Source organism: Phyllostomus hastatus, unplaced genomic scaffold, assembly GCF_019186645.2.
Source record: "Phyllostomus hastatus isolate PE091 unplaced genomic scaffold, TTU_PhHast_1.1 phas_contig_86, whole genome shotgun sequence".
NCBI classification, from domain to species: domain Eukaryota; kingdom Metazoa; phylum Chordata; class Mammalia; order Chiroptera; family Phyllostomidae; genus Phyllostomus; species Phyllostomus hastatus.
In genome coordinates this window covers 92,934,808-92,952,797 of record NW_025333977.1, presented here as the reverse complement: position 1 = coordinate 92,952,797, position 17,990 = coordinate 92,934,808, and the positions used below count along the sequence as shown (strand labels likewise).

The window sequence follows — 17,990 nt, the reverse complement described above, 5'->3', positions numbered from 1 at the left end:
GCAGTCAAGATGGTATCTGGTGGACTGGGGGGTCCCACATTTGCATGCGAAGGAACAACTGGGGAGCAAAACAGACTGCACAACCCAGGGTTCCAGCACAGAGAAGTAAAGCCTTAAAACCTCTGACTGAAGAAACCTGTGTGGGTTGAGGCGGTAGGAGAAAGCCTCACAGGAGAGTTTGTTGCAGAGATCCACAGGGTCCTAGAACTTACATAAAACCATCTACCCAGGAATCAGAACCAGAAGGGCCCAATTTGATTGTGGGTAGCGGGGGAAGTGACTGAAAACTAGCTGAGAACTGAGCAAGCAGCAGTGTTCCCTCTCGGACCCCTCTGCACATACAGCAGACAATATAGTGACGTGGATTGCCCTGCCCTGGTGAACACCTAAGGCTCTGCCCCTTACTATGTATCAGGTGTGCCAAGACAAAGAAATATGGCCCAAATGAAAGAACAGATCAAAGCTTCAGGAAATATACAACTAAGTGATGAAGAGATAGCCAATCTACCAGATGCAGAGTTCTAAACACTGCTATTCAGGATGCTCACAGAAATGGTTAAGTATGGTGGCAAAATAGAGGAAAAAGTAAAGGCAATGAAAAGTGAAATAAAGGAAAGTGTACAGGGATCCAACAGTGAAGGGAAGGAAACTGGGACTCAAATCAATGATTTGGAGCAGAAGGAAGAAATAAACATTCAACGAGAACAGAATGAAGGAACAAGAATTCAAAAAAATGAGGAGAGGCTTAGGAATCTCTGGGACAACGTTAAACGTTCCAACATTCAAATCATAGGAGTGCCAGAAGGAGAAGAAGAGCAAGAAATTGAAAACTTATTTGGAAACATAATGAAGCAAAACTTCCCCAATCTGGCAAAGGAAATAGACTTCCAGGAAGTCCAGGAAGCTCAGAGAGTCCCAAAGAAGTTGAACCCAAGGAAGCACACACCAAGGCACATCAGAATTACACTATCCAAGATTAAAGATAAGGAGAGAATCTTAAAAGCTGCAAGAGGAAAGGAGACATTTACCTACAAAGGAATTCCCGTAAGACTGTCAGCTGATCCCTCAAAACAAACCTTGCGGGCAAGAAGGGGCTAGAGAGAAGTATTCAAAATCATGAAAATCAAGGAACTACATCCAAGATTACTCTATCCAGGAGAGGTATCATTTAGAATGGAAGGGCAGACAAAGCCTCCCAGATAAAGTTAAGGAGTTCATCATCACCAAGTCCTTGTTATATGAAATGTTAAAGGGACTTATCTAAGGAAAAGAAGATGATCAAAACTATGAACAGTAGTATGACAACAAAGCACAACTATCAACAAGCAAACCCCCCAAAAACAAAAAGTAACTAAGCAAACAACTAGAACAGAAATATATTCACAGAAATGGTCATCACATGGAGGGTTATCAGTGGGAAGGAGGATAGGGGAGAATGGGGGAAAAGGTACAGGGAATAAGAATTATAAATGGTAGGTACAAAATAGATGGGGAGGTTAAGAGTAATACAGAAAATGGAGAAGCCCAAGAACTTATATGTAGGACCCATGGACATGAACTAAGGTGGGGGACTGATGGTGGGATGGTGTAGGGTGGAGAGGAATAAAGGGGACAAAAAATGGGACAACTGTAATAGCATAATCAATAAAGTATACTTAAAAAATAAACATATACTACAGTATTATTAACTACAGTCACCATGCTGTACATTACATCCCCAAGACTTATTTTATAACTGAAAGTTTTTATCTTTTACGCACCCATCCTCCTATCTTCCACCCTTCACCTGCCTCGGACAACCTCCTCGCACCACCTCCCCCACCCAAACCACCAATCTCTTCTCTGTATCTGAATACTTATTTTCTTTCTCCACCTCTACCTTCTCTTCTTCCTTGTCCTCCTCCTCTTCCTTTTTCCTCCTTCTCTTCCTTTTTCATCCTTCTTTCTTCTTCTCCTCCCCTCCTCCCTCGTTCTCTTCCTTTCTCCCCTAACATTTAAGTGAACTGATGGAGTAAGTTTTGAAGACAAGAACAGTTGAGGCAATCTGAGCTGTGTGTTAAATATCTATAACAGGAGGGACTCTTTGGGAAATTATTTTTGGGCAGAGTCTGAGATATTGGCATTCCTATGGCTCCAAAGAACTGTTGAAGCTTGAAGTCTTGGAAGGATGTAAGAGCCAACAACAAAATATCTCTGCTTTTTCAAGTAACAATGGAACTGAAAGAAATATCTTTGCTGTGTGACCTGGGACTGGGAATAGAGGAACTAGTAAAAACCCAAAGCCCTAAGTTTTTACAGAAGAATGGTTTCCTCTAGATGTGGACCTTAGAAAATGCTGAAATGAGAAATCATTCAACAGTATAGGTATATAATTATCAGAACATCAGGCTGGCATTTTAGAAATAGACAACCTGCCTTAGGAAATCAGAAGGACTGGAGCAGTTTCACTTAACATGAATAAGTAGTGTTCCTTGCTAGCCTTAGAATGGAAGAAAAATACAGGGGAAAATACATATTTAGTCATGGGATCAATTCTGTATTTTCAGATTAGATCTTTATTTTCACACACTTTGGAGAAATAAGATTTGGAAGATACCAGACATTGAGTGCACCCCCTACTCATTCTCCAGTAACAACGGCTAGAATCTTACAGTAAATTTGGTGGTTTTGTTTGCCTGAAAGTGTCCTTATCATCAACCCTTTTCATCTGTCATTCGGATCAATCTAAATTTTTTTGGACTTTGTTCTATTGGTTGTGTGAGCTGTGCCTTGCTTTCTTGCCTCTGACATTCATGTTTTAAAGGTTGCCCATTGTCTGACACTTTCAATTTCCTGGATGTTAGTTAGCTGAAATTTTACCAGCTATGCCCAGTGATTCAGGGATAGTAGAGAAAATAAATGTTTAATATCCATTGCATTTTATAGTGTAAAGTTAAAACTTTAGGTGCATTTAAAAGGAATTTTTAATGTAATTTACAAAATTTAAAAAATGAAAGCCAGATATAAAAAAAGATACATCATTGTAGGTCTAGCTTTAATGTATTTTCCTAAGTATAAGGAAACTTAAACTATTGGAAAGGAAGTATCAGTGAGATATTGCATTTTCTATGAACCATTGTAACAGAATTTACCTGTAATAAATGAAAAAAGAGGGCAGAAAGTAAAGAAACTCAATTGCAGTAAGGCGAGTGCTACAGGTCACAAATAAAAGCTTTCCATTGGCAAGACTCGTAGTGAGCACGGTGCCTTTTATGCCTGTCTGGGGTAGGACAATAGGAGTGAGCTGTCACATCTCATCAAAAACAGGGTCTTCATTATGGGAGCCCAAGTTGTCAGAGACAGTACAGATTGGCCTGTTGTGTGTCCTGTCAAGAGTGAAGAGGCACTACTTGTTACGGAACCATAAAACTAGATTTTATTTCTTAAGCACTGAATTGTTATATTTTTACTTATAATTAAATTTACAGTATATTCATTTATATTTGTAATTTTATATTTGTATAGTGATTTTGTAGTTGAAATATATTATATAAGGATTTATGTTGGATGATACTTCTTTAAAAGCAATCTGGTAAAATAAAGTCCCACGTGTATGAAATTTGAGTGACTACCTCTATTTGTTAGCCTATAAATTTTACTTCTTAAGAAACTTTGAGGCACTTGTAAAACATATGTATCTATAGATAACTTCCTGATGTTTCTTGCAGTTTGCACTGATTCTGGCACTTTCTGATTCTTTGAAACAGTGATCACATGGAAAATGTGTATGGCTACTTAATGAAGTACACCAACCTTGTCACTGGGTGGCAGTATAGGTAAGTGTGATTTTGATTATTCTGTGACACATGGTTCTCCCAAGAGACCAGAATTGGGGGTGATAATTTTATATCCTGATAGTACTTCAGTATAAACATGGCTGGGAAACCTTTTATAAAAGGATTTACCATGTTTTCTAAAAGTTGGATGACTTTCTTCTCTTTTTTAGAGGGTGGGAAGAATTGTATCTTCCAAATTACAACCTCTAAATGCCTCAGAAGTTAATTATTTTAGGATTATAACCACTTGTTTACTTGAATTGAGTTTATTCAAATATTTGCAGTGATTAGGCTATTAGGGTGGTTTGTAGGCACCAAGCAGATTTGTGTTAGGTGTTTGTTTTGTGTCCAATTCTCAAAACTTTTCTGGGACCTTGAGAGTTTAAATAACCAGTCCAAGGCCACACAAGGAAGTCAGTAAGTAGCAAAGCAGCTATCGTAAAGACTCTGTAGAATTGGCATTTGTGGAGCAGGGGGATTAGACTTTTATTTTTTAAATTATGGTAAAATATACATAACAAAATTGACCATTTTAAAACATTTGTAAGTGTACAGTTCAGTGGCATTAAATATACTCACACTGTTGAGCAGCCTCTACCCTGATCACTATGACCCATCTCCTGAACTCTTTGCATTCTTCTTCAACTGATACTTCTGTGCCCATTAAACACCTGCCTCCCTCAGACCCCGGCAGCCACTGTGCTACTTTCTGTCTCCGTGAATTTAATTATTCTAGTTCCCTCATTTTAGTGGTGTCATAGAATACTTGTTCTTTTGTGACTGGCTTATTTCATTTAGCATATCTTCAATGTTCATTCATACTGTAGCATGTGTTAGATTTTCTTTCCTTTTGAATGCTGAATAATATTCCATTGCATGTGTGTACCACGTTTTATTTGCTTATTTATTTGTCAGTGGACAGTAAATTTGCTTTTACCTTTTAGCTCTGGTGAATCATATTGCTATGAATATTGCTGTACAAATATTTGTTTGAGTCCTGACTTTCACTTCTTGTGTGTGTGTACCCAGAGCTGGAATTGCTGGATCATATGCTAATTCTATATTTAACTTTTTGGGGAATCCCCATACCATTATTCGTAGTGGCTACACCATTTTACATTTCTACTAGCAATGCACAAGGGTTCCAGTTTCCCTACATGCTCACCAACATTCTTTTTCTATTTTCTATACTTTTAAAATAATAGTCATTCTCATGGGTGTGAAATGGTATCTGTGTGGGTTTTAAACTTTTAAAAAATGATAATGCTAGCCCTGACCAGTGTGTCTCAGTTGGTTGGACATTGCCCTTAAAGCGAAGGGTTGACAATTCATTTCCCAGTCAAGGCACATGCCAGAGTTGTGGGTTCAGTCCCTGGTCGGGGCACATACAAGAGGCAACAGGTCAATGTTTTTCTTCCTCTCTTTTTCCTTCCCTTCCCTTCTCTCTAACAATGAATAAACAAAACCTTTTAAAAAATAAATAAGAAAATAAAAATGGTAATGCTAGAATTTGAACCCAAATACTTTTGACTCCAAAGTCTATGTTTTTATATTATATCATATTGCTTCTAATTCATATGTTATTTGGAGACTTCTGCTTTTGGCCATGGTAGAATAACAGAGGCTGAATTTTCCTTCTTACCTTAAACAGCTATAAAATGAGATATATGAAAGAATGATTTGCAGACATTTTTAAAGAGTAGTAGTAGAAGCACTGATGAAAATGTGACTGTTTAAAAGAAAAGGCAGTTTGGTTCGTGTTTAGTTTGAAATAACATTAAGAAATCCAAACAGGAGTGATATGCAGGAAGTTGGAGGTCATATGAAAGGTCAAAACTGGATATGAAAAATTAGAAGGGAGTTCTTTTTTTTTTGATAATTTTTTATTGATTATGCTATCAGTTTTCCCAGTTTTTCCCCCTTTATCCCTCCTCCACCCTGAACCCCCAGCCCTCCAGCATTCCCCCCCACTTAATTCATGTCCATGGATTGTACATATAAGTTCTTTGACTTCTCTGTTTCCTATACTATTTTTTATCTCTCCCCATCTATTTTATGCCTACTAATTATGCTTCTTCCCTGTACCTTTTTTCCCCTATTCCTCCCTTTCCCCTCCCCACTGAAATCCCTCCATGGGATGTCTGTTCTTTGATTCTGTTCCTTTGCTAGTTGTTTATTTAGTTTTTGTTTTTGTTTTTGTTGTTTGTCTTTTCTTTTAGGTTCATTTGTTGATAGTTGTGAGTTTGTTGTCATTTTACTGTTCATACTTTCATACTTTCATCTTCTTTTTCTTAGATAAGTCCCTTTAACATTTCATATAATAAGGGCTTGGTGATGATGAACTCCTTTTACTTGACTTTATCTGGGAAGCACTTTATCTGCCCTCCCATTCTAAATGATAGCTTTGCTGGATAGATTAATCTTGGATGTAGGTCCTTGCCTTTCATAACTTTGAATATTTCTTTCCAGTCCCTTCTTGCCTGCAAGGTTTCTTTTGAGAAATCAGCTGACAGTCTAATGGGAACTCCTTTGTAGGTAACTGTCTCCTTTTCTTTTGTAGGTTTTAGGATCCTCTCTTTGTCTTTAATTTTGGGTAACTTAATGATGATGTGTCTTGGTGTATTTCTCTTTGGGTCCAACTTCTTTGGGACTCTCTGAGCTTCTTAGACTTCCTAGAAGTTTATTTCCTTCACCAGATTGGGGAAGTTTTCCTTCATTGTTTTTCAAATAAGTTTTCAGTTTCTTGCTATTGTTCTCCTGGCACCCCTATGATTTGGATATTGGAAACATTTCAGGTTTTCCCAGAAGTTTGTCTCTCTTAGCTTTTTTGAATTCTTGTTTCTTCATTCTGTTCCATTTGGATGTTTATTTTTCCCTTTTGTTCCAAATCATTGCTTTGAGTCCTGGTTTCCTTCCTGTCACTGTTGGTTCCCTGAATATTTTGCTTTATTTCATTTTGGGTATCTTTCATTTATTCTTTCATTTTTTGACCAAGCTCAATCAGTTCTGTTAGCATTTTGATTACCAAGGCTTTAAATTCTCCATCAGATAGGTTGGTTATCTCCTCATCACTTAGCTCTCTTTCTGATGTTTTGCTCTGTTCTTTTCATTTTGGCCCTATTTCTTTGTTTGGGGCACCTGATCAGTTGTAAGGGGGTGGGTCTTAGGTATTCACCAGGGTGGGCAACTCTGCCATGCTGCCTGTGGGAGAGGGGCCAGAGAGAATAATGCAGCTCGCCTGCTAGGCTCCAGCCCACTTTCCAATGAACTCTCATGTGAGACTGGAGTTTTCTCCTACCTCAGCAGTCTCAGTAGTCTACAGTCAGGTCTAAGTCTCAGTTTCGCCTTCAGCCAGCTGCAGCCGTGCTGTCCACTGCCTCGCCGTGGGTTCTCTCTGGTCTGGTCGTTCTGGTTGACTTTTTCTTTAATTCCTTGGTTGTCAGAGTTCCATGCAGTTTGGTTTTCTGGCACTTCTGGTTGTTTATTGAGTTTAGATTGGTTGTTATCCTCCTTTTGGTTATGTGAGGAAGTGAAAGGTTTGTATCCACACCTCAATCTTGGCTGGAACCTCAGTTGCTGGGAGTTCTTATTGTAGTGAAAAAGTCAGTTCTCCAGGGTTCCCGTCTTTTATTTAAGAAAAAAAGCAAAGTCAAGTGAGCCTTTTCATTTTGTATTTTTCCACCTCAGTTAATTTTTTTTGTAATTTGTTGAAGGCTTACACATTCAAATGACATACAAAATAATAGTTTCAAAAAATTGTTTGTCACTTTGTTCCTAGTACTACTTTTTGTTCTTTTTTTCTTTGTATTGAATTTATTGGGGTGACACTGGTTAACAAAAGGACACAGGTTTCAGGTATACAGTTCTGCAACACATCATCTGTACATTGTGTATTCACCACCCCAAGTCTTTGTTCTCTTTTTTAAAGAGAGAATAAGTTAACTTTCTCCTCCAACATCAACAACTTTCTTCTATATAATATTATAGAATATTATTGACAAAGTCTCAAAAGTGGAACAGTGAGAAAACTCATGTAAAGTTGAGTATATACTCAAAGTGACATTTGAGTTCAGTGACAACTTGAGAGCATGGAAGAAGGGGCACGATTTGTATCATTGTATGTGGAAGCCTGTTACAAAGATGTATTGGCCACTGGTTGTCTGGGAAGTTTGCTTCCAGATCCAAGTGATCATTCTAGAATAGGGAGGGGCATTGCCTCTGCCAGGGGCAATCCCTCCAGCTAGTTTTCAGAGTTTAGTCATTTTTCCCAAACTGACAGACTTTGTTATTTTGAAATAGCAAAAAAAGAACAGTTACTTCATTGCCAGTGTTAACAATATTTTTCCTTTAACAACTTAGGTGAACTTTCCAGCAGTGAAGATTTGTAAAAAGCTGAAATTAAGTTTCACTGTCACACTTAGCCTTTGTTTCTATATTTTCTTAGCTAATTGATTATTAGGTCAACTTGCTAAAAATGGCTCAATTGAGAATTTAGTAAAATAATAAATAAAGTGAAATACTGTATTTGTAGGACTGTAAAACACACTAGACCTTACGATGCACCTAGGTTTTAGAGGAGGAAAATAGGAAAACAAATTTTGAAGCAAAACATATGGTAAAATATTTAATAACACATGACTGAGCTCCACACCCCCCCCGACTTCCCCCACACACACACAGCGAGCCAGATAAGCTACATTTGGACTATGAGATGCACCCCCCTTTTCCTCCCAAATTTGGGAGGTGCATCTTATAGTCTGAAAAATACAGTGATTTTAAAAGTGAAAAACAGTCTAGTACTCTTCTGGGAAAAATAGCTTTGTTAAATTTCATCACCGTGTAGGTTGCCCCTTTTTTCTTGAAAACATTTTTTTTAATTGTTCATGATTTTCATTTATTTGTTACCCCTTTTTGTAATATATTTTATTGATTATGCTATTACAGTTGTCCCATTTCCCCCCTCCTCTCCCCTCCACCCTGTACACCCTCTCCCACCCACGTTCCCCCCCTTTGGTTCATGTCCATGTGTCATACTTATGAGTTCTTTAGCTTCTACATTTCCTGTACTATTCTTGCCCTCCCCCTATTTTCATCCCACATTCTATGCTACTTATTCTCTATACCTTTTCCCCCTCTCTCCTCCTCCCACCCCCCTGCTGCTAGCCCTCCATGTGCCCTCCATTTCTGTGGTTCTGTTCCTGTTCTAGTTGTTTACTTAGTTTCTTTTGGTTTTGCTTTAGGTGTGGTTGTTAATAATTGTGAGTTTGCTGTCCTTTTACTATACATGTCTTTTCTTTATCTTCTTTTCTTAGATAAGTCCCTTTAACATTTCATAAAATAAGGGCTTGGTGATGATGAACTCCTTTAACTTGACCTTTTCTGAAAAGCACTTTATCTTCCCTTCCATTCTAAATGAGAGCGTTGCTGGATAGAGCAATCTGGGATGTAGGTCCTTGTCTTTCATGACTTGGAATATTTCTTTCCAGCCCCTTCTTGCCTGTAAGGTCTCTTTGGAGAAATCAGCTTCCCAGTCTGATGGGAACTCCTTTGTAGGTTACTGTCCCCTTATCTCTTGCTGCTTCTAGGATTCTGTCCTTCATTTTTACCTTGGCTAATGTAATTACGATGTGCCTTGGTGTGTTTCTTCTTGGGTCCAACTTCTTTGGGGCTCTCTGAGCTTCTTGGATTTCTTGGAAGACTGTTCCCTTTGCCAGGTTGGGGAAGTTCTCCTTTATTATTTGTTCAAATACGTGCTCAATTTGCTGCTTTTCCCTTCCCATTCTGGTACCCCTATAATTCGGATGTTGGAACGTTTAAAGGTGTCCTGGATGCTCTTAAGCTTTTCCTCGATTTTTTGAATTCTTATTTCATCATGCTTTCCTGCTTGGTTGATTCTATCTTCCTTCTGGTCCACTGTATTGTTTTGAGACTCAGATTCCTTCCTTTCACTATTGGCTCTCCTCCGCGTATCTTCCTGCATCTCTTTTATGGTAACCTGCATCCTTTCATCTAAATTGCGCCCAAAATCAACCAATTCCGTGAGCTTTCTGATCACCAGTGTTTTGAACTGTGCATCTGATAGATTGGCTATTTCCTGTTCGCTCAAAAGGATGAGTCCTGGGGGACTGATCTGTTCTGTTGGCAACATGTCTTATGTCTTTCCCTGTCTCTGGTCGCTCTTGTTACGGTAGGGGGCGGAGCCTTAGGTGTTCACCGGGGCTGGGCACCCCCGTCGCTAGATTGTGACGTTATATGTGGGGGCGGAGGCGGGAGCGGGGACGGGAGGGAACAATGGCGGCAGTTCCGTTCTCCTGGGCTCAGTCCCTGCTCTGGGCTCCTGGGCTGTGAGCTCTGCCCTGGTCCACAATTGCTGCCTCACTGGGTCCGCCAGCCGCAGCTTGCGTACTCAGGGATCACCGCTGCGTTCTTGCGCCCCGGATGGCTGTCGCACCAATTTCGCGCCAAATTTTCCTCGACCTCCGCGCGCCGCAGACCCGCACCAGCCCCGCGCCCGCCCGGCTCGTCGTCTCCTACCAGTCTGGATGTATGGGTCTACTTCAACTTCTTGGCTGTCCGACTTCCATTCAGATAAATCCTGTCAGTTTTGAGTGTTATTCTGTCTGTAAATTATTGTTGTTCTAATCTTGGTTGTGCGAGGAGGTACGGTGCGTCCACCTATTCCTCCATCTTGCTGGAAGTCTTGAAAACATTTTAACATATTTTATTAAATGTGATTATGCTATTACAGTTGTCCCATTTTTTTTCTTCCTCTTTATTCCCCTCCACCCTATACTGCCCCCTCCCTCCAGCATTCCCCCAACTTAGTTCAGGTCCATGGGTTGTACATATAAGTCTTTAGGCTTCTCCATTTTCCATACTACTCTTAACCTTTCCATGTCTATTTTGTACCTACCATTTATACTCCTTATTCTCTGTACCTTTTCCCCCATTCTCCCATTTTCTTCTCCTCAGTGATAACCCTCCATGTGATCTCTATATCTGTGAATCTGTTCCTGTTCTAGTTGTTCGCTTAGTTTGTTTTTTCTTTTTTAAGTATATTTTATTGATTATGCCATTACCATTGTCCCATTTACCCCCTTCATTCCCCTCCACCCTGTACACCCTCTCCCACCCACTTCCCCCCCCTTTAGTTCATGTCCATGTGTCATACTTATAAGTTCTTTAGCTTCTACATTTCTCATACTATTCTTACCCTCCCCCTGTCTATTTTGTACCTACAATCTATGCTACTGATTCTCTGTACCTTTTCCCCCTCTCTCTTCCTCCCACCCCCCTGTTCCTAACCCTCCATGGGATCTCCATTTCTGTGGTTCTGTACCTGTTCTAGTTGTTTGCTTAGTTTCTTTTGGTTTTGCTTTAGGTGTGGTAGTTAAGAATTGTGAGTTTGCTGTCCTTTTACTATACGTGGTTTTTTTTTTTAAATCTTCCTTTCTTAGATAAGTCCCTTTAACATTTCATAAAATAAGGGCTTGGTGATGATGAACTCCTTTAACTTGACCTTATCTGAGAAGCACTTTATCTGTCCTTCCATTCTAAATGAAAGCTTTGCTGGCTAGCATAATCTGGGATGTAGGTCCTTGTCTTTCATGAGTTGGAATACTTCTTTCTAGCCCCTTCTTGCCTGTAAGGTCTCTTTTGAGAAATCAGCTGACAGTCTGATGGGAACTCCTTTGTAGGTTACTGTCCCCTTATCTCTTGCTGCTTCTAGGATTCTCTCCCTCCTTCATTTTTACCTTGGCTAATGTAATTATGATGTTCCTTGGTGTGTTTCTTCTTGGGTCCAACTTCTTTGGGACTCTCTGAGCTTCCTGGACTTCCTGGAAGTCTATTTCCTTTGCCAGAATGGGAAATTTCTCCTTTATTATTTGTTCAAATACGTTTTCAATCAGTTGCTCTACCTCTTCCCCTTCTGATACCCCTATAATTTGGATGTTGGAACGTTTAAAGATGTCCTGGAGGTTCCTAAGCTTCTCCTTGTTTTTTTGAATTCTTATTTCTCCATTCTTTCCTGTTTGGTTGTTTCTTTCTTCTTTCTGGTTCCCTCTACTGTTTTGGGTCCCAGTTTCCTTCCCATCACTATTAGTTCCCTGTGCATTTTCCTTCATTTCTTTTATGGTAACCTGCATTTTTTCATCTAATTTGTGACCAAAATCAACCAATTCTATGAGCTTCCTGATCATCAGTGTTTTGAACTGTGCATCTGATAGGTTAGCTATTTCTTGGTCCCTCAAAAGGATGAGTTCTGGAGCACTGATTTGTTCTTCTATTTGAGCCTTCTCTCTCTCTCTCTCTTTTGTTTTTTTTGGTCTGGTCATTCCTTTTACGGTGAGAGGTGGAGCCTTAGGTGTTCACCCGGGCTGGGCACCCCAGTCTCTAGATTGTGATGTTGTATGTGAGGGCATGGTCAGGAGGGAACCATGACAGTAGCTCCGTTCTCCGTGGGACCTTAGTCCCTTCCCTGGGATCCTGGGTTGTGCGCTCTGCCCTGCTCCACAATCGCCGCCTCACTGCGTCCGCCAGCTGCCACTTGCGTACTCAGGGCCCACTTGCTGCAATCTTGTACACCCCAGATGCCTTACACGCTCCTGGTTGCCTTATGTGCCCAACTCTTCCTGTTCTCTGAGCTGCAACCCGTGCCCAGCTGCTCATCTCCGCCTCTCCTACCGGTCTGGATGAATGGGTCTGTTTCAACTTCTTGGCTGACTTCCATTCAGATAAATTTTCTGTCAGTTCTGGGTGTTATTCTGCCTCTAAATTGTTGTTGTTCCAATCTTGGTTGTGCATGGAGGTACGGTGTGTCCACCTATGCCTCCATCTTGGCCGGAAGTCCTATATTTGGTTGTTGATAGTTGTGAGTTTGTTGTCATTTTACTGTTCATATTTTTTATCTTTTCTTAAATAAGTTCCTTTAACATTTCATATAATAAGGACTTGGTGATGATGAACTCCTTTAACTTGACCTTATCTGAGAAGCATTGTATCTGCCCTTTCGTTCTAAATGATACCTCTCCTGGATAGAGTAATCTTGGATGTAGTTCCTTGATTTTCATGATTTTGAATGCTTCTTTCTAGCCCCTTCTTGCCTGCAAGATCTCTTTTGAGAAATCAACTGACAGTCTTTCGGGAATTCCTTTGTAGGTAAATGTCTCCTTTGATGTAGACCCCGGCTTGGGGGATCTGCCACATTGTGGATGAGACACAAGACAAATTCACACAGACTACCGAGTCCTGTGGAGGAAAAGGGACAGCATGGCTTTCCTCTCAAGAGGAGAAAAAGCCTCGGCTCTTGCCATGACAGGCCTTTATTTCTTTTCTGGGCACATTACATGATGGTCCTCATTTACTATGCACAGCTTCATTTTAGGTGGTTACTTTTTATAGGAAACAAAGGAGATGATGCTTCTAATCACATCAGAGAAGAAGGATATTTGCAAATGCAAAGGGAAAAGTGGTTGAACCAGTTATACTCCATACTGGGGAGTTGTAGCACAGACTTTAGGAAGTTACCATAAGCACTTGCTGCCTCAATTCAGGGTGAGGGGGTTTTAGCAAAAGCAAGTCTCATAGCAGTCTAGGTACAATGCAGGCCTGATTCCCCACGGGAGAACTTACCCATGTGCATGGGTCCTATGCACCTCTGAGTGGGAGCTGGGTCCATGAATAGTCTCCAATACTCCTTTTCTCTTTCAGCTTTTAAGATTCTCTCCTTATCTTTACTCTTGGACAATGTAATTATGATGTGCCTTGGTGTGTGCTTCCTTAGGTTCAGCTTCTTTGGGACTCTCTGAGATTCCTGGACTTCCTGGAAGTCTGTTTCCTCCACCAGATTGGGGAAGGTTTGCTTCATTATGTTTTTAAATAAGTTTTCAATTTCTTGTTCTTCTTCTCCTTCTGGCATTCCTATGATTCAAACGTTGGAACATTATAAAATTGTCCTGGAGCTTCTTAAGCCTCTCCTCATTTTGTTTGAATTCTTGTTTCTTCATTCTGTTCTGGTTGGGTGTTTATTTCTTCCTTCTGCTCCTGGTTAGGATTCTTGATTTGAGTTCCAGTTTCCTGCCCCTCACAGTTGGTTCCAGTATATTTTTTTGTATTTTACTTTGCATAGCCTTCACTTTTCCTGTTTTGCAACCATAGTCAACAATTTCTGTGAGCATCCTGAATAGCACTGTTTTGAACTCTATATTTGGTAGATTGGCTATCTCTTCATCACTTAGTTGTATTTTTTCTGGAGCTTTGATCTGTTCTTTCATTTGGGCCATATTTATTTGTCTTGCCACACCTGTTATGTAGTAAGGGGCAGAGCCTTAGGTATTTGTCAGGGTGTGGCAACCCACGTTACTGTGTTGTGACACATATACTGTGTATATGTGGAGGAGAGGTCAGAGAGAGAACACTGCTCCTTGCTCAGCTCTCTGCCTACTTTCAGTCACTTCCTCCACTACCCATAAATATATTGGGCCCTTCTGGTGCTGATTCCCAGGTGGGTGGGTTTGTGTAACTTCTAGGACCCTGTGGGTTTTCTGCAACAAACTCTCCTGTGAGGCTGGGAGTTTTTCCTGCTACCTCAACCCCCACAGGTTTTCTTAGTCAGAGGTTTTGTGGCTTTGTTTCTCTGCGCTGGAACCCTGGATTGCACAGTCTGTCTGGCTACCCAGTCGTTCCTCCAGATTGATCCGCACACAAATGTGGGACCACCTTGTCTGCTAGCCACCGCCTCACCTGCCCTGGTCCCCCTGCCGCCGCATTGCCACGACTTCTCTCCACCCCAGCTGCCTGTCTTTACCCCTCCCACCAGTCTGGATGAATGTTTCTTCAACTTCTTCATCGTTGGACTTCCATACAGTTCAATTTTCTGGCAGTTCTGAGTATTTTTTGTTTTAAATTTGTTCTTTTTTTGGTTATGCGAGGAGGCAATGTATATCTACCTATGCCTCTGTCTTGGTTGGAAATCCTGTAGGTTGTGTCTTTAACCCCAATCTTGATATCTTGTAAACCATCTCTCTATAAAAGGGATGAAAAATATTTGTATTAATACATATATAATGAAATATATCCCCAAATGCTCTGTTATTGCCATTGGGTTCATTGCATCATCTTGGTGTTAGATAATTGATTATTTTTTATATGAAGTTGTAATTGACATATAACATTATCTTAGTTTCAGGAATATAACATAGTAATTGAATATTTGTATATACAAGTATACCTTGTGTTATTGTACTTTGTTTTATTGCACTTCAAGATATGGGGTTTTTTAAAAGATTTTATTTATTTATTTATTTATTTATTTATTTATTTATTTAGAGAGAGGAAGGGAGGGAGAGAAACATCAATGTGTGGTTGCCTCTCATGTGCCCCTCACTGGGGACCTGGCCCACAGTCCAGGCGTATGCCCTGACTGGGAATCGAACCGGTGACCCTTTGGTTCACAGCCCGCACTCAATCCACTGAACTACACCAGGCAGGGGATAGTGTGTTTTTTACAAAGTGAAGGTTTGTGGCCACACTACATAGAACAAGCATATTGGTGCCATCCTTCCAGCAGCATTTACTTACTTCATGTCTCTTTGTCACATTTTGGTAATTCTTGCTATATTTTAAACTTATTCCTTATATTTGTTATGGTAATTGATGATCAGTGATCTTTGATGTTACTATTATAATTGTTTTTCAGGAGCCACAAACCACACACATATAAAACAGCCAACTTTGTCTATAAATATTGTGTGTGTTCTGACTGCTCCACTGCCTGGATATTCCCCTGCTTCTGTGTCTCTCCCCCTCCTCAGTGCTGTCTAATTCCTGAGACACAAAAATGTTGAGATTAGGCCAATTTCAGTAGGCCTCTAAGTGTCTAAGTGAGATGAAATTTCCTTTCCAGGGAACACGTGAATGATAAAGAAAGTAAAAGGCTTCATTGCTGATACGGAGGAAGTTTTAGTCATATGGATAGATCAGACTAGCCTCAACATTTTCTTAAGCTTAATCCGGAGTCAAGCCCTAACTCTTTAATTCCATGAAGGCTGAGAGAGGTGAGGAAGCTGCAGAAGAAAAATTTTAAGGTAGCAGAGGTTGGTTCATGGGATTTAAGGAAATAAGCCGCCTCCAAAACGTAAGAATCAAGGTGAAGCAGCAAGTGCTGATGTAGAAACTGCAGCAAGTTCTCCAGAAGAACTAGCTAAGATAATTAATGTAGGTGGCTACACTAAATAACAGATTTTCAGTAGACAAAACATCCTCCTATTGGAAGAAGATAACCATCTGTAGGACTTTCATAGCTAAAGAAGAGAAGTCAATGCTGGCTTCAAAGGATAGGCTACCTCTCTTGTTAGGGGCTAATGCAGCTGGTGACTTTAAGTTGAAACCAATGTTCATTTACCATTCTGCAGATCTAGGGCCTTTAAGATTTATGCTAAATCTACTCTGCCTGTGCTCTATAAATGTATCAACAAAGCCTGATGACAGCACATCTGTTAATAGCATGATATATTGACTATTTTCAGCCCACTGTTGATACTTACTGCTAAGGAGAAAATATTCCTTTCCAAATATTATTACTCATTAACACTTTACTGGGTCACTGAAGAGCTCTATTAAAGATATAGTGAATACAACAAGATTAATGTTGTTTTCATGCCTGCTAACGCAACATCTATTCTGCATCCCATGGACTAAGGAGTAATTTTTGACTTTCAAGTCTTATTTCAGAAATACATTTTGTAAGTTTATAACTACCATAGATGTTGATTCCTTTGATGGATCTGGGTGAATCCAATTGAAAACATTCTGGAAAGGGTTCATCATTGTAGATGTCATTAAGAATATTCATGATTCATGGAAAGAGATAAAAATATCAGCATTCATAGGAATTTGGAAGAACATGATTCCAGCCTTCATGCATGACTTTGAGGGGTTCAGTACTTCAGTGGAGGAAGTAACTGCATGCATGGTAGAAATAGCAAGAACAAGAATTAGAAGTGAAGCCTAAAGATGTGACTGAATTGCTTCAAATTCATGATAAAACTTTAGTGGATGAGGAGTTGCTTCTTCTGGATGAGCAAAAAAAGTGGTTACATGATTTGGAATAAAGAAGATACTGTGAAAATTCAGAGTTCTGGCCAAGATGGAGACGTAGGTAGAAACCCTTCGCTTCCTTGCACCACCCAAAGGAGGACAACAACCAATCTGAAATCAATAAACAACCGAAAGTGCCAGAAAGTCAAACTGCATGGAACTCCGACAACCAAGGAATTAAAGAAAAAATCAACCAGACTCGTAAGGTGAATCACACAGACCAACTCAGAAAAATCCTGGCAAGGTGGCTGAGGGGCGGGGCTGACTGCTGAGCTGGGCAGAGCTGTGCAGGATGGACTGGTTTAAGGGGAAAACTGAGACTCAGAACTGACTGTGGGCTAAGGCTGGGGTTGCCACGGTGGGAGGGAGATACTTCCAGTCTGATGTGAGAGTCTGTTGGAAAGTGCGCTAGAGATGAGCAGGCAAGCTGCATTGCTCCCTCTCTGACCCTTCCCACACAGGCAGTGGAGCAAGGAGGGTGGCCTAAGGCCCCATCCCTTACAACTGATCAGGTGCTCCAAGGCAAAGAAATACGGCCCAAATAAAAGAACACAACAAAACCTCAGAACTAAACAATGAGGAGATTGCCAGCCTATCTGATAGAGAATTTAAAGCCCTAGTAATCAAAATGCTCACAGAACTGATTGAGCTTGGTTGAAAAACGAAAGAATAAATGAAAGATACCCAAAGTGAAATAAAGCAAAATATTCAGGGAACCAACAGTGACAAGAAGGAAACCAACATTCAAAGCAACAACTTGGAACAAAAGGAAGAAATAAATATCCAACTGGATCAGAACGAAGAAACAAGAATCCAAAAAAATGGAGAGTCTGAGGATTCTCGGGGACAACCTGAAATATGTTCCAATATCCGAATTACAGGGGTGCCAGAAGGAGAAGAACAACATGAAGAAATTGAAAACTTATTTGAACAGATAACAAAGGAAAACTTCCCCAATCTGGTGAAGGAAATAGACTTCCAGGAAGTCCAGGAAGCTCAGAGAGTCCCAAAGAAGTTGAACCCAAAGAAAAATACACCAAGACACGTCATCATTAAGTTACCCAAGATCAAAGACAA

General features: G+C 40.2%; 1 protein-coding gene across 2 annotated transcripts in view; it reads left to right on the top strand.

The window, feature by feature from the left end:
- OSBPL11 (oxysterol binding protein like 11) overlaps positions 1–17,990 on the top strand; it is a 99,437-nt gene that overhangs the window by 29,480 nt on the left and 51,967 nt on the right. For both annotated transcript variants that reach the window (XM_045851577.1, XM_045851578.1), the window contains exon 2: positions 3,747–3,815. In XM_045851577.1, coding sequence (XP_045707533.1) covers positions 3,747–3,815 — 69 coding nt within the window. The remainder of the gene's footprint in view (positions 1–3,746; positions 3,816–17,990) is intronic.